The sequence below is a fragment of the Podarcis tiliguerta genome (genome assembly GCF_965153285.1).
Source record: "Podarcis tiliguerta genome assembly, chromosome: 14".
Lineage (NCBI taxonomy): Eukaryota > Metazoa > Chordata > Lepidosauria > Squamata > Lacertidae > Podarcis > Podarcis tiliguerta.
In genome coordinates this window covers 43,890,130-43,916,860 of record NC_139547.1, presented here as the reverse complement: position 1 = coordinate 43,916,860, position 26,731 = coordinate 43,890,130, and the positions used below count along the sequence as shown (strand labels likewise).

The 26,731-nt window shown below is 43.3% G+C and overlaps 1 protein-coding gene across 3 annotated transcripts in view; it reads left to right on the top strand.

Annotated features, from left to right (window-relative positions):
* USP22 (ubiquitin specific peptidase 22) overlaps window positions 1-23,035 on the top strand; it is a 101,363-nt gene extending 78,328 nt beyond the window's left edge. For all 3 annotated transcript variants that reach the window (XM_083413581.1, XM_083413582.1, XM_083413583.1), the window contains 8 exons: window positions 1,074-1,221; window positions 3,923-4,028; window positions 4,824-4,982; window positions 11,801-11,927; window positions 15,747-15,838; window positions 18,682-18,744; window positions 20,769-20,918; window positions 22,400-23,035. In XM_083413581.1, coding sequence (XP_083269707.1) covers window positions 1,074-1,221; window positions 3,923-4,028; window positions 4,824-4,982; window positions 11,801-11,927; window positions 15,747-15,838; window positions 18,682-18,744; window positions 20,769-20,918; window positions 22,400-22,442 — 888 coding nt within the window. In that variant the 3' untranslated portion in view covers window positions 22,443-23,035. The remainder of the gene's footprint in view (window positions 1-1,073; window positions 1,222-3,922; window positions 4,029-4,823; window positions 4,983-11,800; window positions 11,928-15,746; window positions 15,839-18,681; window positions 18,745-20,768; window positions 20,919-22,399) is intronic.
* Window positions 23,036-26,731: the final 3,696 nt, after the last annotated feature.

Here is a 26,731-nt window from a genome sequence, read left to right as displayed (position 1 = left end):
TGGGGGGGGGGAGAGAAATGCCTTGCCAGCTGCCTTTTCCCATGAAGATAGAACTCTCTTGCAGAACTCTTCATTGCTTATTTGATTGGGTACTTCCTTCAACCTTGCCCTTAGAGTCACACTGTTGTTGGCATCCATCTGTCTCAAAAGATAATGGAGTGTACCTCCGGGGGTGAAGTCAAACTGCTGTGTTAGCAGCAGTGACGTGACTTCCCCAGTGGGCAAAGCCAGGGCTGTGTGTGGAGGGCCTTGGCTGCAGGAGTTGCCAGAAGGAGGCATCCACAGCACCACCCAACTGTCATAGGGACTCTACTCTTGGTTTGTGTAGGGCTTACTCCTTAGCCTTTTCTTCTCCCAAAGATACCCCGCAAGACAGCAGATGTTTAAGATCAGCGGAAGGTTTAAGACCTTCTTGACCATTAGACCCACTATTGGTCTTGTCTGCTCAATCTTCCAGATCTTGTCTGTGTGGATTGCACAGGCCTGTTCAACATTACAGCACAAACTCAAGTATTCCTGGCCCATAGTAGAGTATTTCATTTATTTTTTGCTCTGCTCTGCAACCACAGCCTAGCACACCCTGAATCATGTTGGCTGCTGAGAACAAGACCAGCTGATGAACTGGACTGAAAGTACCAGATAAAAAAATGCAGAGTTTTTTATTCTGTACCAGATAAAAAAATGCAGAGTAAAGACTAGCTCTGACTTGACATTGCATATCCATGTAATAATAAAGAAACCCAAGATTGTATCTGTTACAGGGATAAAATATTCCAAGATACTATATCAAAAATGGTTTAGGTAACCTAAAACATTTCTGATATGGTGGTAAATTGCTTGGGATGGTGGGTTGGATACAGACACAGAGGTTGAAATTCTGAACTCGCTTACCATTGAATACAATAGTTAATCAAAGATGGAAGTGAAAGCTTCTGAACTTACCTTTTCAGCTGCAGAAAGGCTTGGACAGAGGCTAGGCACATTCTCATACCACTAAGCAATGCTTTATTATTGCCTTCAAACCATCCCAACGAAAAATATTTGACCATTTGTTATATTCTTTTTCCGAGCAGTTCTACTCTGGGCACCGATCTCCTCACATTCCATATAGGTTATTGCACCTGGTATGGACGCATGCACGGCATTTAGCAGGGTACGAGCAACAGGATGCACACGAGTTCCTCATTGCTGCGTTAGATGTGCTACATCGACACTGCAAAGGTAAGGCTTTTTCCTGGCAGTTTTCCCCATTATGGCCTCTTCTCAAACAAGAGCAATTTCAGCACTAACCAGGTTTCCTTCTCCATCTAGTATATGAGAAGCATTTCCCTTTTTACACTTTAATTACAGATGTAATAATACAGTTTTCAGTTGGATCCATCTGGCCACATCATGTGGGACACATAGAGCTTTTAAAAGCGGTCTACCTCACATAGTTGAACCTCTTCAGTTTTTACCTTTGCAGATATATTAGGGCAGGGGTAGGCAACCTAAGGCCCGTGGGCCGGATGCGGCCCAATCGCCTTCTCAATTCGGCCCGCGGATGGTCCAGGAATCAGCGTGTTTTTACTTGAGTAGAATGTGTCCTTTTATTTAAAATGCATCTCTGGCTTATTTGTGGGGCATAGGAATTCGTTCATTATTATTTTTTCTAAAATATAGTCCGGCCCACCTCATGGTCTGAGGGACGGTGGACCGGCCCACGGCTGAAAAAGGTTGCTGACACCTGTATTGGGGCATATGGAGCAGCATTTTCCTTTAAGTGATAATTTTCTTTCAGTTGAATAATACACCTTTTTGCTGTTGCTGCTGCTTTACATATTGACAGGTGCAAGTAGGTGGTAATTTCATCCCCCCCCCCCCATTTCTTGCCAGATGCCATGGGAAGCCCAGTGAGTGGGTAATACCTTTCTGTGTTGCTGTGAACAAGCTTACAAAATAGTCTTTTGAGACCCCCTCCTCGCTGAACCTAATTGACTTGGGTAATTGAAAAGGGAGCAATCTTATCCTCCTGTGGGCAGAAATGGCTGTCTATTAAGCATATCCAGCAGGGATGTTGCCTGATGGACAGTGAAAATGTGAAGAGGCCATTTGTTGGTTTCTGTCTGAGGACCAGAAATCCTAAAGAGAAGGAAATGCTTTTCAGATGCAAGGATTAAATCTTGTTTCTTTGCACTGAAGCAGAATCAAAGTGATCCTCTTAGATAATTAATAGAAGCAATAATTAAATTTTAAAATTATATAAAATCATTACAAAACAAGAGAAATCAAAGCAACAAGGTGATACTGTGCAGCTTTTTTCTTTCTATCCCACTCCACAACTGAGTCAGCAATGCAACTTTGCATGACTTCTTTTTAAAAATGAACAGAGAACCTATTGTGTGTTAATAAGAATTCAGCGGACTGTGTCTTCTGGCTGAAAGTTAAATCCCTTTTGATTGACAGTTGTTCCATAGTAAAATAGTTCACTTGTTAAATGCTGTGCAAATTTAGTAATTCACCACTAAAAATAATGTATTCCAAGCTGGTCTTGGCCCTTCTTACAAATCAGTGGGATTTCTAGCTTCCCCAGTTCCAATGATATGGGAGCAGGTAACAATACTTTTTTTAAAAGGTTAAAAGCAAAATATAGCCCATTTTCAAGCAGAGAGTTTAACTCTATCCATCCCAAATCAGCACAATGCAAAAATACCTTCTTACAAAACTTGATTTTGTCATCCTGCTATTATGCCTTAGTAGATGCATTTTTAATGTTGCCTAATGGAGTATTCACTGTGGTTGACTTCGGTGGCAGTGGGTTACTCTGATAGAATTTGAAGCTAAGTCTGTTTTTTAAAACCTGTTTACCTGCTTAGTGCTTTCAACTGGTTATTTCTGGTTTAATATATTGCAACCCACGTGCAGCCAGAGGAGATTTGCTTTTTCAAACTATATAAGAGATTGGAAGTGGGTCGTGGGATTTTCTTTTTTCTTCCCTCCAATAAAGCAGATTTCCCCCACCTACCTTAATGCCAGTTTGTAGATGCTGTGTCACAGGTAATAGTTATGGCTAGATGGGTTCCCTGATGATCTAGGATTGTTAACAAAGTTCATCTCTTGGTCAAGCATTGCACCTGACTAGGCTTACTTGCAGTTTAAGTCAGTTTAAACATATCCCTTACCCCTCCTGGCTTTAACAGTGATTAGATGATACTTTGCTCTTATCTGTGGTTGAGAGAATTCCACTTGGCTAGAACATGAAATAAGAAACTTAGCCTTAGAACTTGCCTTTAGCTTATTGAACACGGTAGGGTAACCAAATTATTCTACAGAATTTATACTATGTTTAAAGCTGCTGATGCCTTCTTTTCTTGCTTAACTGTACTTTGGCAATTTCACTTAGGTAGTGCATATATGATTGCATGTGTGGTTTTCTTAAGTGGAAATAACCATTTTGCCAGGAAATGCTTGTTGTTTCTAGAAGTACATTTGTTGCTCACTGGTCCTCTTAAGTGGGGTTAAGTAGTCATTTTCACTAACCACCTCGGCAGTGCGGGCTATTCTGAAATCAGTGCTTGAATTAGGCCAAGTCAAGCCATTCTTCTGGTTAATAATAATAGATTATCCTCCCACACTACTATGGGCTCTGTCAGAGTACATTTTGGATTAACTGACTCTCCACTCTGCATTGATTGAACTCAGTGCAACAGGAACAATAATATAGAGGTAACTTTCACACTTGGTGGGGGGTTTTTTTCCCCTTTCTTTCCATATTCTTCATGCACCCATTTCCTTTAACCTTGGCTTTCTGTAATAGCAGAGAGGCTAAGAACTTTCTATACGTGCTATTGCTGGTATGTGGAGCCCTTTATGCAAACCTGCCTATATACATTACGCAGGGATTTGTTTCAAAGTCTGTTCCATTTTATTTTATTTTGTTCAGGTGACGATAATGGGAAGAAAGCCAACAACCCCAACCACTGTAACTGCATCATAGACCAAATTTTCACAGGTGGACTACAGTCCGATGTCACTTGTCAAGTCTGCCAGTAAGTACGATGGAGTTAATTAATTTCATTTTAAAATACAGAATAACTCACTTGACGTTGAAATGATGAGCATGGAATACACAAAATGACATAGCCAACGCTCTTTTATGAAAGAATGTGTGCTTCACACTCCCCTGGTTTAAAGAAAGTAGATCTCTTCTTCCTCACCCCCTACCGCCCTGGGTCCAGAGTGGAACTGCCAGAATTCTGTACCACTAAACCCCATGGACTACTTGTTCTAAGTGATCGTATTCCAGTATATCTCACGGGGTGGCTATTGCTGTAAATTCCTCAAAATTCTATGCCCTTTAATAGGTTCTTAAAGGTCCATTTAAAGAAAGTTGACAATAAAAGAAGCTGTTTTGATGGAGGTGCTTTCTGTAGTCTGAGCACCCTCTAGAGGTGAGGTACTACCTCTCCCTACCCCCCCCCCCAAGTAAACAAAGCCTTGAAGTAAGGGCTGTTCCACACATTCATTTTGAGATTAGAGTCGCCATAAAATGAGCTTTCCTCCTAATGTTTACTTGGTTTAATTGTCTTGTGAACACATTTTTTGTATGTCAGTATCAAATGATACATACTTTTAAGACGGAACAATTTTTCAGAATCCATTAACTTACAGGATTGTTAATATTTTTTATCATATGTGTGCTCATTCACTTTTGTCATGTGAATCATTCAAAGTCCTTTACTGCTTAAAAAATGGATGTGCCAACCATTCCTATATGTATCATTTGTGGCCAAACTATTGCTTAGTTTATCCATTTGATTGCAGTCTCTCCTGTTCCTCCCTAGTGGTGTTTCCACGACGATAGACCCATTCTGGGACATCAGTTTGGACTTGCCAGGTTCTTCTACCCCGTTTTGGCCTCTGAGCCCAGGCAGCGATGGCAGTGTGGTGAATGGGGAGAGCCACGTGTCAGGAACCACGACCCTCACAGACTGCTTGCGAAGGTACAAACTGTGGCAGACGGCCTTTAGCAAGGAGCAATCTTAACTCCCCCTCCTGCTGTCTGCAGACCAGCAGTTTTCGGGCAAATGGCCAAGGAGCAAAACAGCACCTCAGCTGCAGTTATTAACTGCTGAATCATCTTGCAGAGCAGTTCGGTTCACTTGCAGAAAAAGAAACCAGGACAAATCTAAGCATGTAGCGTAAACTGACAAACTGGTAGGTAACCAAGACTCAAGTGGTCCCACCTGATGACCACTGGTTAGTTTCCCCATGGATAGGCTTCAGCACTGCTTATCACACATTGTTGTAAGTATAAACTGCGGAAAATACGGCTTCATTTGGCACAAAATGTGCTCCTCTTGGAATAATCGGCAGAGATACAGATGGCTAAAGGAGTCTTAGAGCTTGATCTCTCCTCTTCCAGACATTTTAATGTAGATTCTGTTGAACTATGGACTTCACTATATCTGAGAATCAGGGACACACCTTGACATAGGAATATTGCTCCCCTCAAGACTTCCAACCACTCCTTTACATTCGTGCTGTCGGGACAGAAACAGAGTCTCTCAAGGGACAGGGAGGGGTTTATGATACTGGGGAGGAGGAATAGGTGGGCAAAACAGCCAGTTTTCCCAGTAGCCTTTGGGCAAAGAATCTAGTACTGTCTCCTTCCTTTTCTCTTCTGTACCTCTTCTTCAGTTCTTGTAGTGTGGAACAGCTAGATGCCAGTTTCCAGGTAGCTAATTCAGCACTGAAGAGCAGAGGTCCAAATGACAGAGTTCATTGTGATACTGCACGCAGTGGGGAAAACTGAGTTTTAAGATTTTCATGGCAAAAGAAAATTATTTATGTTATATTGCCTTACATTTGATAATTGGCCAGGCTGGAGGAACTTGATCCTCACAGAGATCCTATGTGAGGAAATACACAGAATATCCTCCTCCCCACCAAAAAAACACATTTCTATAAACGGAACAGGATTTTTAAATCTGTCAGCTAGGGAAAGCAGGGTGTCTGTGGTGAGTGATGAAATAGCGAATGCCTCTAATTACAAAGATTTAATGGAAGTGGCTTTTCCAATTCCTAGGTAGGAATCAACCCTAAAAGGGGGGGGGGGGCAAAGTCAGCCAGATATAGGGTGTATATTTCTGTCATCTTGCCCTTAAAGCTGGGGTAGGGAACCTTTTTCAGTCCACAGGCATCTTTCAACCATGGCCCACCCTTGGGTGGGGGGCACCTGTCAGTGCTGAGAGTGGCCAAAGTGGGTGCTTGCACATGGACATACCAACCCCCCCAGCTGATCCATGCAGATCAGCTGTGAAGTAGGGTATTAATTATCTTTTTTTTACCTTCACCTTATTTACCTCCCTCTCTCATGTGATGAGCAAGGAGGAGGAAATTTTCATTCCATAGCAGCTCTGGACTGAGCAGAAAATTTATACCTCTCTACCCAACACTACAGAGGAATTAATCATGGGTTGTGCCTGCTTGATTCTGGATTTCATTATGACACAGCCACCACCAGAAAGTTGGGCCACTGGGGAAGGCTTGGTGAGCTCTATGAAGCCCATTGGCTAGAGGTTTCCTGTCACTATTCTGGATGAACTTAAGCAATAACAGGCAACATGTGGCTAATAATGTTATAACAACATATATATAAACTTATAAAATAAATCAATATTCTGTGAAGAAAATTAGAGAAGGCAAACAAGCCTTTCAGTAGTCCCAATTTTGCAATCTTGCGATAATAGAAGCTCAAAGTGTAGATGATCACGGGAGAGAAAAGACAGGACTCTTTCATAGGGGCCCATATTTCATAGCCATCTTTGGAACAACCAGAAGCCTGTCAAAATAAATAAGTCCATATTGTTTGCAAGCAATGTTTCTGTCATTCCGATAGCCTTACAGTCTAGCAGTAATGATCAACTGCAGTTATTGGGAAAAGCTAGAAGTCTACTGAAGAAGGGAGCAGCAAAATCTGTCTACCAAGAAAGTCTTTAGATTTTAGCTCAACAATGCAGTCCCACGTTGCAGCTGAGAGCTTCCAGAGCAGTTAAAAGAGGAAGAACCATCCTAGTTAAATCCTTGCTTTAGGATTGCCAAGTCCTATGAAATGTATGAAGAGGATAAAACCAGCAGGACCCATAACGTCACCTACCTTTTTGGATGCTGCCCATTGATTCCTTCGTTACGGAAAAAGAAAACATTGCTTCACCTTGCCTGACATAAGCTGCTTCTCTGTACATGTAAATGTGATGAAGACCAGCATATGAGCAGAGTCCAACAAGAAGCAAGTTTTGTTCTGGTTTCAGAGTAGGCACACTATTCCAGCCGTCCTGATGATTGTACCATTGAACAATGGAGCTGAGAAATTAATCCAGGCCTAGACTATAGAATTTGTTAATCAGCTATATCTCCATCCCTTTTTGAGAAGCCACCTACTGCTCAAGGAGATTCAAAAGGTCCTTGCCAAAGAATAGCAACATACATGAATTTGTAGGCAATACTGCATGGAGTTTCTTGACCTCCAAATAAAGTGGTGGGTCAGAGGAGCCTTACATGTCTTAGCAAGTTCAGCATGGTTACAATCCAGGAAATTCTCCCCACTGTGTTCCGCAGCTTTCCATTTCAATAATGAGAGTGAGGAGGTGTTTCCATATATCTCCTTGGCTTAGTCCTGACATCATATTATTATTCATAGCTCGGGTTGAATGCTGCAGAAGTCCTTCTGTTTAGGCTTTCCTCATCAAGACATCACTAAGCAGTTCTCTGCTGTAGCTACAGGAAAGTCACTCCAAAGAGATGCTCTACTGCTGTATGATGGTGATTTTCTGCTTTATTCACTACTTGTGTTAGCAAACAAATATCCATACTTTCCCCCTTCTCCAGGTCCCTGCTCACTTGTCAGGATTCTCAAGTGCACATTCCAAAACAAGTCATCAGATTAGTTCTATGAAATACTTGGTCCTCAGTTTTCCTCCTTCATAATAGCTAAGAACATAAGAACAGGCCTTCTGGATAAGATTTAGGCTCCATCCAGTCCAGTATCCAATGCCCAACAATGGCTATTGGGATGCCTCTGGAAAGCAGGCTTGAAGGCAACGGCTTTCCCCATTGTATTCAGAGGTACACTGCATCTGATATCTATACCTTTTAAGAGATCATCTGTCCTTTTAAACAGGTATCTATGCCACTACCATTACCACGTCCTATGGCAGTGGACATCAGAACTTTGTTATATAGAGGAGCGCTTCCTTAATTTTTTTAAATAAGTAATTTCACACATTCTGTTATGCCCCTATCGTAATAATTTTCCCCAAACTTAACCCCCCTCCCCAAACGCTTTAGTCGTTAAAAGGAGGTTCTCAAACTCCTAGTCATGTTAGTTACTCCCCCCCCCCTTTTCCAGTGCTACAGTATCCTTTTGAGAATGGGTGACCATGCTGTGCACAGTATGCTGTGCACAGCATCCGCACCAAATACTTCTATAACAGCATTGTGATGCTGGCCACATCATCATTAGGCTTCACATGAAGCCACTTCAGCATTGGCTGGAGCAGTGGTTTTCAACCAGTGTGCCGTGGCACCCTGGGATGCCTTGAATGATGGTCAGGGGTGCTGTGGGCAACACTGGCCTCTGTCCCTCTTTCCTTCCCTCTCCTCTAATGCCCACCCACATCTCTGCCTTTCAAAGGCTTGCACAGCTGTTCGTTGCTGCTGCCTCCCAAGGTGAGGTCCTGGCCTCACATTCACCTTTGGCCTGTCTCTGTTGGGCCACTAACGCTGAGGGCATCCTCTGCCCAGGCCCCTGTGGGGCAGCATGAGGAGGCAATGCTCTCTATTGGGAGGGGGGCAGCTCAGAGACCAGGGGTGGCAGCAGCGGCTGCCCGGAGGACTCCCAGGTAGAGAGGAGAGGAAGCTGAGGGAGCACTCCACAAAGAAGGGTGTTTGAAAAAGGGTGAGAGGCTGCCAGCTCTGCAGGCAAGGGGTGACATAACTGGGCTCCTGAGCCCCACAGGGGTGCCGCAGAAAGAAGGCAGTCAAGAGAACCACGGACTCAAAAAGGTTGAAAAGCTCTGGGCTAGAGAATGCAAGGAATACCAAGTTCTAGCTGGGTAAATCTAAAAACCTTAGCATTCTATACCTGCCTACCTTCAGCTTAGTACACCTGGTAGCTTTTGGACAAAGCATGTTCCGTAAGACTGGTTCATGCATAACATGAAACCATAGCTTAGCTCTATGTAGACTTGCCTTAGTAAGTCCGAGAGAAGTGCCAGGCTTGCACATCAAAACCTTGCTGCCACCTCCTCCTGCGCAGCCAGAAGGACAACTACTGAGATCGCTTTCCATTTCAAAGATCTCATTGTTACCCATGAACCAGGAACCATGGTTTAAAACAGAAGTTAGATGCTACCTTCGTACCATAAGTTATCATACTGACTTGTTTGTTATTAACCAGGAGGCTTGAATCACACGGAACACTAAGCCAACATCTTTGAAAGCTCATCAGAAGTTGCCCTCAACTGTGCAAGAAGAGGAGAAATGAGGGAGGAGCTTGCAAGCCCAGTGCTTTGCTCAGGCTTTTCGATACTCCTTCACATAGCACTAAATCATGTGTTACCTCAAAACTGCACTAGCACGTTGCCGAAAAAGAGGAATTTTATTATATCCATCAAGTCGTTTTCTGCAGGTTCATGGGTTAACCTCATTCTCAAGTTCCACGGTGGATTGGGCGAACACATTTCATTATTTGGGACAGTTACTTCAGAACAGAAGTACAAGTGATCAGTAGAGAAGGTGCTTCAGGCTTTAAGTGCACCTTGTCAGAGTTGCAAAATCAGAAGAGTTAAAAAAATAAATCCATCCATATAGAAGGGGCTCTAGCCTGGTCATCTTGACATCTAAAGGGAAGGAGGAACATTCAGTGTGAGGGGGGCCCCTCTCTAGTCTGAAACGATACATTGCAGATGCAGGCTTTTTATTAAATTTGAATACTGCCTTTCATCCATTGATCTCAGGGTGGTTCACAAAATAAAAATACAAGATAAAAAACACAAAATATATAATAAAAACAAAAACAAACATATTAACATCCCCTCCACTGTTTCATTCAGAGATGGGACTGCATCTGAGTGGTGTCTTACAGTTTGGACATTATAAAGGCTTGTGTGAGAAACCAAGTTACAGGGAACCAGGCAGAGGGCCTTCTCGGTAGTGGCACCTGCCCTGTGGAACTCCCTTCCTCCAGATGTCAAAGAGAAAAACAACTACCATACTTTTAGAAGCCATCTGAAGGCAGCCCTGTTTAGGGAAGCTTTTAATGTTTAATAGACAATTGTATTTTAATATTCTCTTGGAAGCTGCCCAGAGTGGCTGGGGAAACCCAGCCAGATGGGCGGGGTATAAATTATTATTATTATTATTATTATTATTATTATTATTATTATAAATTATATGTGCATCTTTAAAGAATGAGTCAGGAAAAGTAACAACCAAAGTAGCCTGGTTATGAAGTCGGGAATTAAAATTTCAGCAGAAGTAAATTCCAGACAAGGTAGATAAAGTTTGGTAATACTAAGCATATTTTAAAATATACTTAGGTTAAAAGAACGGTAATTGTTGCATCTCTTTAGGAAAGAGTTTGCGTACATATGAGATACAGATGGCTTCTTTCTGGATAAGGAAAAAGGCTTTGTGAATGTAATTTTATCATGTATGTCACAGGGTGTTTTAAACATCATAGAAACCAGATGAAGGAAATTAAGTAGTGGAGACTTTATAGATGTGAGAAGGCAAAGGCTGTTTTAAGAAGAAGGTCATTGAGTGGAAAATCTAAAGGAAAAAAACCCAGATGTAATCAACACCCATGTAGGAATTGTCAAGATTGTGTTTTAGTAACTACAGACTCCTTGAGCAACTGTATTTGTAAACAGATTGGTTTGGTACTCTGTTTATTGCAGTGTGAGTAAGTGGAAAAAATTGCAAGCATGTTGTCTTGGGTTTGTAGATTAGAGCATGAAAAAGAAGCTCGAGATGAAATTTTGAAACAATTTTCCATGCTTATATGCATTATCTCTTCTTGCAGAGCACCCCTTCTCAAACACTTGTCTCTTTTGCAGGGCTGGGACTTGGGATAGAATCCCATAGTTTTGCCATGTAACCGAACACAAGCCTGCCCATCATTAACTTTGCATCACAGTTATTGCAGTAATGGGCAAGGAGAAAAAATAGACCAAGCCATGTAAGAAGCATCATAGCCAGTTTTTGTGGATGACCAATGGCTGGTCTCCCCTTCCTCATGGTATTCACATGGTGATAAACATCCAAATTGGAGGCTGAACCAAAACTGAATCCATGAGGTTTTAAAATTGTGGTTTCATGAGTGTTAGCAGTGTGGGTAAACTTTATTTTTTCATAAGGTTGTACAAAGGTCTTTGATATCAATAATTTCCCCCAATACTTTCTAAAACACTAATCTTAGTAGCAGGTCGCATGCCAAGAGCCATTTACATATTGGGGAACAGGATTTGAGGGCTTTTTGGGAAATTGCTGAGAAACCAAGAGCTGAAAGTGCTACCTATTCTTTTTATGGAGGACCAAGTGCTAGCCTTTCTTTGATCACGGTGGCCCATTTGCTGTAAGCATCCATATTGACAGTCCTATGCATGCTTACTTGTGAGTAAGCCAGTTAATCTGATAGGACCTACTTCTGAATAAACATGCCGACGATTGTGCTGGAGATGTAAGTGGAAACTCAAGGTGCAATAGAAATGATTTACTGGTGCTGGTCGTTCACTCTTTTCTTAAAATATTTGTTTAGGTTTACGAGGCCAGAACATCTAGGAAGCAGTGCCAAAATCAAATGTAGTGGTTGCCATAGCTACCAGGAATCTACCAAACAACTCACTATGAAGAAATTACCCATTGTGGCCTGTTTTCATCTCAAAGTAAGTTACCAAATCATGATTTCAGATAGAGAACCCTGCCCTTATAGGCTTGATAGATTTTTTGGGGGGTGCCAGAGACATCTGAGTCTACATCTAAGAACTTCAAGATCTAAGACAGTAGTTCTCAGTGGATGTGGCAGGAGAGGATGGCAAGTGTGGGAAGATTCAAGGACAATCAAACATTTAAGCATTTCGGTGTAGTATAGCATATAGTATGCAAAAAAAAATTTTTTTATTTGCAGAGTATGGATAGATATATTTTCAAAATGAGAGCAGGCGCAACTGAGGAGAATCCTAGTTGTGTTTTCCAATGTATCTCTAATGAAATATTCCGTGTGGAGCAAGCAAATCTTTATTTTTAAAAGAGTGGCCTGGAAAAAAAAGTTTTCAGAACCACTGATCTGATATGAAAGTCTAGTCCATCCAAGACTCTGCATGCTCAAGTCTCATAGCCTTCTCCAAGAACAGGTGGAAAATTGGATGTGCAGCATTGTTCCCTTTGCTGTCGGGCAGCAGGATGCCTATGCATTGGCTAGGCCATCCACAGACCTAAAATAAATACTTGGAATCTGGCCTTCTGTTGTTGCTGGGTCAAAAGAGCTGCATCTTTTGACTGCTGTAATCAAAAGTTTCCAGCAGCTGGCTGTAAAATCCCTGGATTGGAGTAACCACTTCTGGTCTAGTCTCAGATCCAAAGGACCCTACCAGGCAGAGGTTTTTGCTACTGGAACTATTCTCTCTGCCTTTCATTGTTTGATTTATGGAAATGACAAGCATGCACAGTTGGGTGTCACAAGGATGTTGGTCTATTAAGCATTTAATGTACCCCTCGCAAGGTATATGCTTTTAAAACATTCTTAACAGACTTGTGATGGGCTTCAAGTAGCTCCCAGCACTTGCCAGCATTTCCCGATACTGTAATCAGAATGTCCTGATTTTGTCATAGGATTAAGAGGAAATGCTTGTGATAGTTAGCAGATTCCACAGTAGGGAACCTGCCTTTGTATTTGTATTTTTTGCACTTTCAGGTGTATTCATAGTTGTGCAGACACTTAGTTCCCGCTTTACCTAAAGTACAGAGAAGTATGGTTTCAAACTGAAACCGTATTCGTAGATCTGTGCTAGCAGAGGAGGATCTCTTGCCACAAGCTATTGTGCCGTCCTTTCCAAAATTAAGATTTAATATTTCATGCATCAAAACAGCATTCAGACACTGGTGAAAGTAATTTTGCTAAATTCCACCAGCTGTTTAATTATGAAACTAAGTTATTTGTAGCTTGACTAATGATAACAAAGTCATTATGAGGGGCATATGTTCTGACAGTGTTAATAATGCTGTGAAAAAAGATGAGGAGAAATGCAAAAGGATATCTAGTCCATGGGATTCTTCTTCTTCTTTAAACAGCCTGATCTGTTGCTAGGGAATTGTTATGGTGCTGTAAGCTGAGAATAATTAACAAAGAGTGTAAATAGGACAGGAGTTCCGAGAAATGGAGAGAGGTGCCACCTTCTTAAAGAACAGTTCATTCATCTTTTTGCTCCCTGCTCTCATTCTTCTGTGGCATTCTGCTTAAATGATGATGAAAGTGTGGCGCTTATCACACTTCCCATTGTCTCAGAAATTAATCTCTCCTTGTCTCTTCCTTTCCACCTTCCTTTTCTGTTTATTTCTTGTCAGGATGTGGCACTTCAGTACAAAGTATTCTTTGTTTTTCTTTCCCTTTTTTGGCTGTGTTTTCCCCCTTACTGATACTGAAGTAAGCCTTTAATTATAAGCCAATACAGACACATTGGGTAGCACCTGGGCTATTGTCTATTAAAATTCAACCCCTGTCAAAAATCAAATGGTGCCATTTATTTATTTAGAACTATATACTCTGCTTTCCCATTGCAGTATCCACAGGAACACTATTATTTCATTTTATTTATTATACCCCGTCCATCTACACTCTGAGCAGCATATGTAAAAGCATAGTAAAACATCAAGAATTAAAAACTTCCCGATAGCAATTAAACTTTCAAAACCAGAGATGGGAGCAATTGATGAAAACCTAAAGAACCAGATCAGCTTATCAAAACTACTCAACCCAATAGGTTGAATGCCTTTCAGAATAAAATAACCTTGAGCAGACAGCAGAAGGTCAAGAGAGAAGGAGCCAACTGAACTTTTCAGGGAAGAGAATTCCATAGTTTGGGCACAATCACACAGAAGACCCTCCCGTGTGTTCCAGCCAAACATGCCTTTGCTATTGTTGGGGTGTGGAGAAGAGCTTCCCCTGCAGATCTTAGAGTGAGCAGAGTCATAAGGGAGTAGCTGATCATAATAATAATAATAATAATAATAATAATAATAATAATAATAATAATAATATTTATTTATCTCCCGCCCTCCCCAGCCGAAGCCGGGCTCAGGGCGGGTAACAACAATCAAATAATCAAACAATCAAATAATCCAACATTCTAAAAACATTTAATTATAAAAATTAATTAAAGTCAAATTAATGGCATCCGTTAAGCAAAATTCTGTGCAGGTTGCCAGAGGAGGGAGTCAGGCTGGGCCCTGACCAAAGGCCTGGTGGAACAACTCTGTCTTGCAGGCCTTGCGGAAAGATGTCAGGTCCTGCAGGGCCCTAGTCTCTTGTGACAGAGCGTTCCACCAGGTTGGAGCCGCAGCCGAGAAAGCCCTGGCTCTAGTTGAGGCCCGCCTAACCTCTCTGAGGCCTGGGACCTTCAGGATGTTTTTATTTGCAGACCGTAGGTTCCTCTGTGGGGCATACACACAGAGGAACCTTAAATATCCTGTGTCCAGTTTAAGGCTTTAAAATCTAGGATTTTGAATTGTACCCAGAAACAAATTGGAAGCCAATGCAGCTGCAGGTCAGTTGAGCGTTGCTTGTTCCCAAGGGCTGATACTCAACAAGACTCCTGCTGCCTCACTCCGGACCAGCTGATGTTTCTGTAGTATTTTCAAAAGCAAAAATCATTGCAGTAATCCAACCTGCTCATTCATATTCAGAATGGGAAAGGCATCTACACAAACGTGTGAATGGCAGACCGACTGTCTGTTCTATTCCCAAGACTCGTATTATGAAGCCGGTGCTGCTCTTGTCACTGGCGGAGGGGCGGGGGGAGCGCATCGCCCTTGGCACCATCGGGGAGGGGGGTACCATCGCGGCCGCCCCCCTAGGACACTCACCGTGCACATACCCCCACTGTGCCGGGCACCACGTCCCCGGGATGCCCGCCATGCCTCCACGGGCGATGTGTCACGCCTCCTGAGACACCCGCCATGACCCCCCCCCCCAGGATGGGCACCAGCCATGCCCCCACCTGCTCTCCGCCCCGGGTGCCAGAGCATGCAGCGTCGCCACTGGCTCTCATCTCCTTGACCTGTGTATCTGAGATGAAACAGATGCTTGCTTACAGTGAAAGACATCTTACAGCTTGTTGAATGGGTGAAACTTGGATTGCTGGCACTTGATAAACAATAAATTCAAATTGTTGTCATTATTGACCTAATGATTGAGATCTTAAAGATGTATCATCTTTCCTGCACGCTAAAGGTTGTATATTGCAAGTCTGTATGCTTTGTTGCACAGACTTGAATTGTACATAGGCCGTTGCGTTTTGTTATGGTCCATCACAATTCCTGCTGGAAAGAGAGATGCTACATTGTGCAAATAGAATGCGGCTTGTTCATTTGATCTCACTTTTTCAGTAGTTTACGCCTGCTGTCCGCTGGTTTGACTTGGGCAGAAAGAAATGATACTATCCAGTGAGATGTGCTTACATAAGTCATGCTTAATTTCTTTATTCTAGCGGTTTGAACACTCAGCCAAACTGAGACGAAAGATCACTACATATGTCTCCTTTCCGCTGGAGCTGGACATGACGCCTTTCATGGCCTCCAGGTATGTTCCAGGGCCTGTTCTTGTGAGAAAGCATTCTTGTGTGGGGAGACGGCTTAAAAAGAGTTTTGGAACCCCCTCTGTGGAACAGCACGCAGAAAGAAATGACTAAATGTCACTTTCCTGTTGGAAACTAGTTGCAGCATGTTTTGGTTACTGGGGTTTTTATGGTAGTGAAATTTAAACTTATTTCAAAACTTGATTAAGTGAAAGTACTCCTGAACTGAAAGGAGTCTGATTCAGCTCCCCCCCCCCCCCTTCCTTAAGGCATAGATGCCATTCAGGTCATTTAAATAAAATATCAGTACCTAGACTTCCACTTCTGGAATACCTGATTTAGCTTTAATCCTAATTAACTAAGATATATTCTCTCTTCCTTGATGCTTCTGTTTGCTGGAATACTTTAGGGAGAGTCATGTTCAAAAATTACTCCTGCCATACAAGCTCAGGCTAATAAGTTGTTAGACACGTCAAAATATACTTGCCCATAGGAAGTGAAAGTTAAACTCTTTTTAGTGGCAGCTGACACTTGTTGTCTACTACTGACAATTTCAAAGCCATTTCCTGCAGAAGTGGGTAGAAAACTTGCATTTTAAAACTAGTCTGTGTTTTGATACTTAAGTTCACATCAATCTTTGGGTTCCTATTCCTATTTTACGAAAATAACATTTCAGATGTTAGCTAACATATCTATCGTAAGTTCGAAATTATTGGTTTCTCCACCCCTTACACAGGGAGCTTTATTAATCATTTTCACTGGTGAAACAGAGTAATCCAATTGCCATAGTCGAAAACATAAAATATGCTAATGCACAAGAGCAAGTGTGGTTCAGCAGTGTAAAGAGAGCTAATGCAATTAAGGTTTTCTTTTCAGTGAAAAATTGGATTAATTTTCTCTTCCTTTCAGTTTTGGGATTTACACAGAAGTATCCTTAGTCTTAGATTGTCATGAAATCTGTCATGGATGATCTCAACACAAAAGGCTTCCCAGGGCTCCTTTCTTTAGCAAAGCATCAAATATAGGACATCATTGTGATTGGATAATATGAGAGGCGTGTTTGGAGTGGATAGAGCCATTCATTGGCCATCCTTCTGCACTGCTTTTACCTATCATAGAAGAAGAAATCTAAATGAGTGTAAATTGGTCAAAACTATATTTTCCACCCTTACAGCACCTGTCGTTTCCAGACAGTACAAACAACGTCCAACTCTGTGATTCTATGATAATAACAGAGCACCCTGGGAACCTATTGAGGCCTATATGGACCACAAGTGCGTGGACTGCTAGATGCAGCTCCCATCATCCATGACCATTGGCCATGCTGGCTTGTCCTGATGGGAATTGTAATCCAAAATCTACAGATCTTCCCAAATGCCCTGGGGGGAACCCACTGTGTGCTTTTTAGAATTTAACTTCAGGACGCTTCCATGTGACTCCAGTCCACATTCTGGATATGGAGCAGTCCTTCCCCCTCCCTCAAAGATAAGAAGGGGACATGACCTGTAAAAAAAGGCTGTACTTTGACCTCAAGCATTTTAACCCCCAGACACACATATCCTCCTCAGACGCTTCATTCTGTCAGATGCATTTCACTTACCTGTGCTTGTTTTTTTAAAAATAAAATCATTACATTGGTTAGTTTTTACATAGGCAGTCTGAAATCTGGTATTGTCCTTTTGAAAACTACCATGGGGCAGTAGCATGAATTTCTATCCCCTGTCTGTAAAACTTTTGATTTTTTCTTTCTTTCTTTTTTGAAGCAGTGTTAGCCTTTTTCGTGTGTCCCATCTTCTCCATCAGCAAGTGTTTTATAAGTCAACATACTGGCTGGGGCAGATGGGAACTATAATCTAGAGGTCTCCAGGTAGGCAAAGGCTGTTCTAGGGTCTTAGCCTTCACTATCCATCTCAGTTTTGTAAGGCAAAAGCTTTGGTGAGCAGAGCAAGCGTCGGAAGCATATGGGCACATTATGATTTCTCCCTCTGCCCTGCCGATTAAGAGGCGGCTTTATTCTGATTGGCTGAGATCACTGTGGGCCAGGAGTAGACTTGATTCCCACCCTGGTAGTGCTCCTTTGTTTCCTCTGTATAGGCAGCCCCCCTGTTTATGCACCTTCAATACACACAGTATACGCACATTGCAGTGAACCTGGAAGTGACCCAGAAACGTCATAAATATGTCTGTGAAACGTCACTAAAAGGGCAGAACAGGGGCGGGGTGGGGGCGTAGCTGAGTGTTTGCAGGCTTTTTCAGTGGGTTTCAATTATATGTGATTTCACCAACGTGTGCAGTACCTCGGAACGGAACCCCCGCATAAACAGGGGGCGGCTGCCTGTATAGGGAAATGATTTCTCATTCATTCCGGGGGATGGGGTGGGGAGTAAAGTATTGCCCATATGTAGCACAATGCCTTCCACTCTCGACCATAAGTTGTGCAACCCTCAATGGCAGAGATCATACAGAAAGGTGTAACACACACACACGGGGGGGGGGGGTGAGGAGAGGTGTACAGGTCCTTGCAGTACACAAACCCTCCCACACAGCCCACCAGTCACAATAGGTGTTTTTTTATTAGTACTGCAAACACCAAGTTCTGTTGATACATGGGTAGGTGATGCCAGTTCCAGATGGCTGTTTATATTAAGCCCCCTGCCTCCTCCTTTTGAGAAGCATCTTCATAAGTATGAACGAAGATTTTTTTAACCCTCTTATCTGATGTACACCTTATAAATACAAATCAATGTTTGGAATCTACTCTGTTGAGAGAAACCAAGGAACTATATACAACCCTTTGTCTTTTTAAATGATTCTGAATATTTGTGTGTGTTTTTGTTTTTTGCTGTAGTAAAGAGAGCAGAATGAATGGGCAGTACCAGCAGCCGGCAGATAGTCTAAACAATGATAATAAGTAAGTAGTATTGAATTCTGTGGCTCTCCCTCTTGGGTGAGATGGACTAAATTGGTTCAAGTGGAATAGAAATCTGTTCTGTGTCCTGCAGAGGTGTAGAAAGGCGTGGGTGTGTTGAGCATGTAACATTATATACCAGCCCTGATAATAAAAATCCAAGAGCTAGGTCTTAAGCTTCAGTTTGCTTCTGTTCCTCTTCCGTTTGCCTCCTCTGTCATTGCCAGCTACCAAATCTCACAGTCGGCTCCAAATCCTTCTATCAGCTATCCAATTTTAGCATCTGTACTGTATCTGCCTCTACCACCATTGCATACCCACTAGTACAGGGGTCAGCAAACTTTTTCAGCAGGGGGCCGGTCCACTGTCCCTCAGACCTTGTGGAGGGCCGGACTATATTTGGGGGGGGGGGAATTAAAAATGATGCAAGAGCACCACAAGCCCCGGTGGCTGCTTACCTGTGTCTTGTGAGCGGCAGGGGCTGGTGGCGGCAGAGGGACAATGAACAGTACGCAAAAGGGCTCTGGAGAGGGGCTGCTTAAAATGGTGGCCGCTTGAGCACTACTTCTGCTGGCACCAACAAAGCCCAGCCCCCTTCCTCCTCTAGGCAGGGCGGGGAGAAGCCAGGAGGAGGGAGGGAGGGAGGAGGCGCCACCATCGTGTGAGGGAGAGGGAAAGAACGCGTGCGCTGGCAATCCACGCGACAGTTCCTGGACCGTCCGCGGGTCAGATCCAGAAGGCAGTTGGGCCTGATCTGGCTCTCGGGCCTTAGTTTGCCTACCCATGCGCTGGCCCAATGACTGACCTACTCTTTTAAAGCAAGGGTTTGCACTGTTAGTCACCAGAGCAATGCAACTACAGCTGCTATTCCCAGATTTAAAAGGTGAAAGGAAAGCAGTGTAAATGGGTAGATAGCAGCAGGGGAGACTGGTATCTGCAAGTGACAGGCTAAGCTGGGTGCATCGTTATACTTCTTTGTGTAAAATGAATCTTGGCCTGTGTGCTTTCCTAGCTGTGGATTGTAGCCAATGTTAATCCCACTTGGAACCAACTCATTTTAAGCCCATTATCAACAATGCAAAGAGGTGAACGCTTTTGATACAGGATGTGAGATTGTGCTCTTTGGAGAACCTTATTACAAATAAGCATTATCTTTATTGCTTAGAATTGTTGCTTAGAATTCACCTCACAGGTTGCCTCTCATAGCGGGGGGGGGGGGGGGCTGTGAAAAATAATTAACTTAAAATGTGTGCCGCCTCAGTTTATTAATGTATGTTAGAAGCCATAGCAAGAAATAGCACCTCATTCTTTAAGGGCAATATTCCTCTTAACTGCTATATGTTGGGAGCAATCCAGGCATCAATGTTGGTGGGTCTAGTGCAGCCAGGTGAGCAAAATGCTGATTTTCAGCCAGGTAGGCAGTCTGGGATATGAAACCAGACAAGCACATAGGTTAGCCTGACAACAACTTGACCTTCTCTCTAGAGATAATTTGGTATATTATTGTGGAATTCTAGGCCCAAGTAAAGCTTCTTGCGTCATCAGAGAATCTCTGCAGTAGCTCCCATTTCTGGTAACTGCAGAGGGTGAGATGCTTGAGTCCATTTACTTCAGCCCCTGGTTGAAGACCCAGACCCCTTACACAATGGAAACCTTGTGCCACCATGTCCTGTTTTATGCGTTTCCCAGAGTCATTCGGTTGGCCACTGTAGGAGAGTGAGTGCTGTGCTGACCTAATTTTGCATGGATTAACAAGTCAGTGCTGAAGGTCTTCTAATGTGTACTACTTACAAGGAGACTTTTGAGAGTTACATTCCATATCATATCCCTTATTAATAGTTGTTCTTATAGTTTTAAACACTGTTGGCATTTCCCAAAGTTCTGGGTGCAGAGCACAGGAAGCACCCTTGTGGATATGCCCCGCTTTTGCAAGTATCTTATAAAGACTCAAGTCACATTGATTGAAATAGCTGCTGCTGCATTTCCTCTTGACCTAATTGCTTTCTCCCAACTTGTTTGGCCACCAGGTATTCCTTGTTTGCAGTAGTTAATCACCAAGGAACCCTGGAGAGCGGGCACTATACCAGCTTCATCCGGCAACACAAGGACCAGTGGTTCAAATGTGACGACGCCATCATCACCAAGGCTAGCATTAAGGATGTACTAGACAGCGAAGGGTACGTCTTGAGCAAAACACAGAGGAGGGCAGCCTCCTGTTTAAGCCATAAAATGCCAGTTTCGATCATTTCCTTTTTGGTACATTCATGAAGTGTAAAGTGCAGCAGACTCCAGATGAGGAGAAATGGAGAGGAACGTGTGCAGTCAGATTTCAGGCTGACCTTTTGGATACACTCACAGGGGACAGGCAGCGGGGATTCTAGCGCCTTTCCCTTACATATGTTGTCTTGGGTTGAGCTTGTTTTGTCCAGCAAAATCCAGACTGCATACTCGACAGAACTTAAAAGGTTGTGCTCGGGGAACCTAATAAAGGTCCCTATATATAAACTCTGCAATTTGTCAAGAATGCAGAAGCCACGCCTCCAGCTGCCAAAAGTCATACACTGCCCCCTTTTGTTTATAAGATTCTGATGCACATTGATCACATGCGTTTGCAAGCTTGTCTTTGCAGCTGATGTCAATAGAAATTGTGTTTTTGTGTGTGTTTGGCTTTTTTAAAAATTAAAGCTGAAAGCTGCACTTTGCAGACCTGTGACATACATAGCCCTCTGTACAAGACACCCAGGGCGTGCCATTCTCCATGTCACATCCAGGGCCTATAACTGGTTTGGCATATGATTCTTGCCGCTATCCATAGCTAGGTGTTGTTAAGGCTGCAATATATTGTGATGTTCTTTATCACCGTAGTGCTGTATTCTATTTTTGGGGGTGGATTGGGGGTGTGGAGAAGCATGACAGTTTGAAATCTGGAGTTGCCTCCGCTTCTGGCATTCCACGCTCTTGGCTATGATAAGATTGATCCCATCATCCTGTTCATGTTTTCTTAATTACACCTGACATTTTCTCCCCACTGCTTACTTAAAGGGTAGATGTGTGAGCTTGCAAGTTTTAAAAAAGAACTCATTTGAAATCTTGGGAAGGGAGCCGTCTCCTCCGAAGGCAGGCATTTTTTACTCTCTTGGTATCTCTCAAAGTGAATCCTTGAGCTGGTTTTTAATTCAGAAATGTCGTACCACTGCTTTTAGAGGTTTGAGAAATGCTGGTTATTTATCCAGAGTGATACTTAACTGTAGAGACCAGAAGCCTGATTGCCACAATGTTAACCATCTGGGTGCCCCCTACTGGCTTAGCATCATCATTTGTGTAGCTCTGACCTCGTCCTGTAGGCCTCCTTTCTGGGTACCAAACTAGACCAGTCTCTGCATTAAGCAGTCTAGTGCAGATCCAGAATAGAATGGGCACATACCATGATGAGTCATTGGCTTTGAATTATTTAGAGATTCACAGTATGACCACGAATGAGAGGTAGCGTCGCTGCCTCCCTGGAATAATTCCTGCCTTGTGAGAAGTAGTCCTGCTTTTAACATGGCTGAGAGAGAGAAAGGGAGAGAGCTGTATGGGAATGTCAGCCAGCCAGCTGCTGCTGCAGACAGCATTAAAATGGTGCCTTGTCCTTCCTCTTTTTGTCATCTTCCTGCAGATATTTGCTGTTCTATCACAAACAGTTCCTGGAGTACGAGTAGCCTTCTTCAGCAGCTCAAGAGAGAAATGAAAGGAAGTGAAATGAATGGCAGCCTTCTGAAAAGACACACAAACCTACCTGAAATGAAAAGACACCCATTCGACATCTAGCACTGAGCTGCGACAGGACCTGCTTGCCGCTGGCTCGTGGCCTAGAGGAGTAAGAAACGAACAATGTCCATCGTGTACGCAGTCCTGCAGGGACAGAAGAGGGGGGGAATGTAAAAGAGGCTACAGTCAGTGACTTTGAAAGAAGAAATATAATAAGGCAAAGATTGCTCTGGGTGGGGAAAATAGGAGCAGAGGAATCCAGGCGCTGGCACATCTCCCTCCGTTCCTCCAAAATGTGTGTGGGAAGGCCGGGGGGTGTACTCTCATCTCCATAAAGCATCTTCTCCATTGGTGCTTCAGCTCCAACTGACCAATCATACAACAGTTATAATTAAAAAAAAAAAAGTCCAAGCCCATTTTTTTTATGCCTATGGGTCTGAAAGCAGTAAAATGGAGGAGAATTGGGACGACGCAATGATATGGACTTTGCAAGTACCTTTTTATTTGTGAATTTTAGTTATTAAATAAATACAGTATGAAATTACTGGGCTCTTTGTTTTTCGGCAAGCATTAAAAGGAAGTCCGGAAATGCGGAACCGAAGTCGCGATGCTAAGCGAGGCTTCCCAGCATGCCTCCTCCTGCTGCTGCTACTGCACAGGTAACCTTCTGACACCTTGGGACTGCTCATCAAAAGTGTCAGCACTGATTCTTTTTCTGTCTGAGCCCCCCCCCCTTTTTTTTTGTTTTCTATAAATAGCTATTTTCTTAATTTCCACACCCTTTTGTTCACCCTCCCCACGAGAATGAAATTCATATTTGCAACCATCAGTAAAATGAATGAATTGGCGTGTTTATACTGTAAAAGTGGTCTTGATTGTTTATTTTTTTGTGGGGGGGGGGGCGGGGAACCTGCGAATTAAGTTGGAATTCTCTGGACGGTGTTGTTGTTGGGTGTTTTTCCACCCTCTCAAAGAAATACTGCACTCGGGAGACACTTGGAATCGAAAAACCTGCCATCTGCTGACTCTGGTAACTGGGTGCCACTGTTGCAATTAATTTTCAACTATTGGACACCTCTGCCTCAACACCAGACACTAAGTAAACAAAGGATTTCCCCACTTGCTCTGCTTTTATTGGTCCCTTATCTCTCAGATATATTAATTTTCTCATACATCACTCCCATTCTGTGTACAAAGCCTCCTGGCTTTGTCATTACCTCCCAAAAGCCCAGGAGCTTGCTTGCTTCTGCCTTGTCACAAATGTGTTTATGTTCTCCCCCCCACCCTCTGCTTCCTTCTCCCCCCTGCTTACTGTCTAGACACTGGCTGGGAGTCCACATGGGCTGTATATTTTATAACCCAGAGGTGGGGCTGCGTTTGATTTGCTGCTTATGGAGAAAGGGGCTTTCTTGCCTAGTAAACAAAACAAAAACCCTGCTTTTGGTGTGGGTGGGTGTGGTTTTTTAAAAAAAGAAAGATCTGTACACAATAGCGAGAGTGAATGGTTTTGTAACCTCTTTCCATTTACAACCACTTTCACATTTCTGTGAGTAAAGAAACACTTTTAAAGGGCCCGCTGATAGTGCTGGGGTGCCAGCTAAATTTCTATAAAAATCTCCTAACTTTTTATTTTGAAGGCTGCTTCCTACTTTTAAAACAACAAGCCCATCATTTATACAAAGCCTTTTGGGGGGGGGGGACACCCAACCATTCAGCATTCAGAGATCGTTACCAAATTCAGCAGTCTTCTAGCACACGTAAAACAAGCGTTCTGTGTATTAAGACCAACTTCCCCACCTGGTGCCCTGCAGCTGTTTTTAGACTACAACTCCCATCAGCTCCTGCCAGCACAAATGCTGACTGAAGCTGATGGGTGTTGTAGTGCAAAAACCAGATGAAGAGTGTGGAAGCTTGGATGAGATGGATCCTGGATCCCATAACATTAGGTGGGAGAGAAAGGGTAGTAAATTCATTGATCCGGCTTTTGCATGTTCCATCCAAAATGGGATCCTGCGGCACACGGAGAAGCAGAGCAGTCCTGTGCGATGAGAGCAGATCTTTGGCACGAGCTGGAAGTACACGAGGATTTCTCTAGGAAGAGGTGAGTACAATTCAGGTGTCTCAGACCAATGTAAGACACTTGCTTCCATTCTCATGAGCGTCTGGCCTATGCTTGTCTCGTGGGGTTTTTAGGTGTCAACGTGCTCTTGGAAGATGAATTAAAAAAGAGAACAAGGGGCTTTCTTATGCTGCTTTTCTTATTTCCGGTTCTGAAGATAAAGTAAGATTGGTACTTCCATTCAAAGTTAGATCATGTCCTTGTCCAAGTTTTTAAAGCTGTGTTCTGAGGAGCCCTGTGTTATTTAAGAAAGATTACTAGGAGCCCCTCATGTGAAGTTCTGGGGCTATTTTCAAGTGCATATCACCATTTGATATGTACAGATTACATAGAAATCCCAAAAGCTGCCCTGACTTAGAGAGCTGGCTGATTATTGTAATGTTGCCCTCCTTATTCCTTTTCAATAATGCAGCAAGCTTGCAGTGGAAGAGGAGTTGGCCTACTGCTTCCTGCCCAACACTGGAGCTCAAGCTGCATTAAAGTGAAAAAAAAAATAGAGGTATGGCACCCCCTTGTGGTTGAATGATACATATGATCTCTCTCCACTTCCAAGCTCTCTATATTTACTGTCAGATGTTTTAAATCATTGCTTAGGCAGAAATTGATGTGCTCATTAACCCCTGCATGCATCCTTGACGCTTGCAGTGTAATAACCAAGAATAGGTAAAGGTAAAGGGACCCCTGACCGTTAGGTCCAGTCGTGACTGACTCTGGGGTTGCAGTGCTCATCTCGCTTTATTGGCCGAGGGAGCCAGCATGTGGCCAGCATGACTAAGCCGCTTCTGGTGAACCAGAGCAGCACACGGAAACGCCGTTTACCTTCCCGCCGGAGCGGTACCTATTTATCTACTTGCACTTTGAGGTGCTTTCAAACTGCTAGGTTGGCAGGAGCAGGGACCAAGCAACGGGAACTCACCCCGTCGCGGGGATTCGAACCGCCGACCTTCTGATCGGCAAGTCCTAGGCTCTGTGGTTTAACCGACAGCACCACCCGCGTTCCTTAATAACCAAGAATAACCAGCTGCAAATACCTTCCCACCGCAGCAGTACCTATTTATCTACTTGCACTGGCATGCTTTCAAACTGCTAGGTTGGCAGGAGCTGGGACAGAGCAATGGGAGCTCACCCTGTTCAAACCGCCGACCTTCTGATTGGCAAGCCCAAGAGGCTCAGTGCCACAGCGCCACCCACATCCCATAAGATGGCTTCCCAGCAGTACACGTGACAAGGATCTAGGAATCTTAGTTGACCACAAGCTTAACTGAGTCAACAGTGTGATAAAACAGCAGAAAAAGCTAATCCTATTCTAGACTGCATCAACAGGAGTATACCGTATTTACGCAAATCTGATGTGCACCTCAATTTCCAAAACCTTGAAACCAAAAAAGTATTTGCTTGCATCATCAAATCTAATGTGCACCCTAATTTTCGTGAAGTAATTTGGCCCAAAAAAGGTGCACATTATTCGAGTAAATATGGTAGTTTCCTGATCAAGGGAAGTAACAATGCCACTCAATTCTGCCTTGGTTAGACCACACCTGAAGTACTGAATCTAGTTCTGGGCACCACAATTTACTAAGGTTATGTACAAGCTGGAATGAGTGCAGAGGAGGGCAAGCAAGATGATCAAGGGTCTGGAAACCAAGCCTTATGAGGAATGGTTGAGGGAGCTGGATATGTTTAGCCTAGAGAAGAGGAGAGCTGGATATGTTTGGCCTGGAGGGAGGAGATACGGGAGCCATCTTCAAATAACTAATGGGCTGTCACATGGAAGATGGAGCAAGCTTGTTTTCTCCTCTGGAGGATAGGTCCTGATCCAATGGATAAAAGTTGCAAGGAAGGAGATTCTGACTAAACATCAGGAAGAACTTTCTGACAGTACGAGCTGTTTGACAGTGGAATGAACTCCCTTTGGAGGTTGTGGACTCTCCTTCCTTGGAGGTTTTTAAGCAGAGATTGGGCAGCCACCTGTCATGTGATGCTTCAGCTGAGATTTCTGCATTGCAGGGGGTTGGACTAGATGACCCTCAGGATCCCTTCCAGCTCAACAATTCCATGATTCTAGGATGCCACTTCCCAGGGCTACAAGTTATAGAATTCCCTGCAAAGAAGGATTGATTG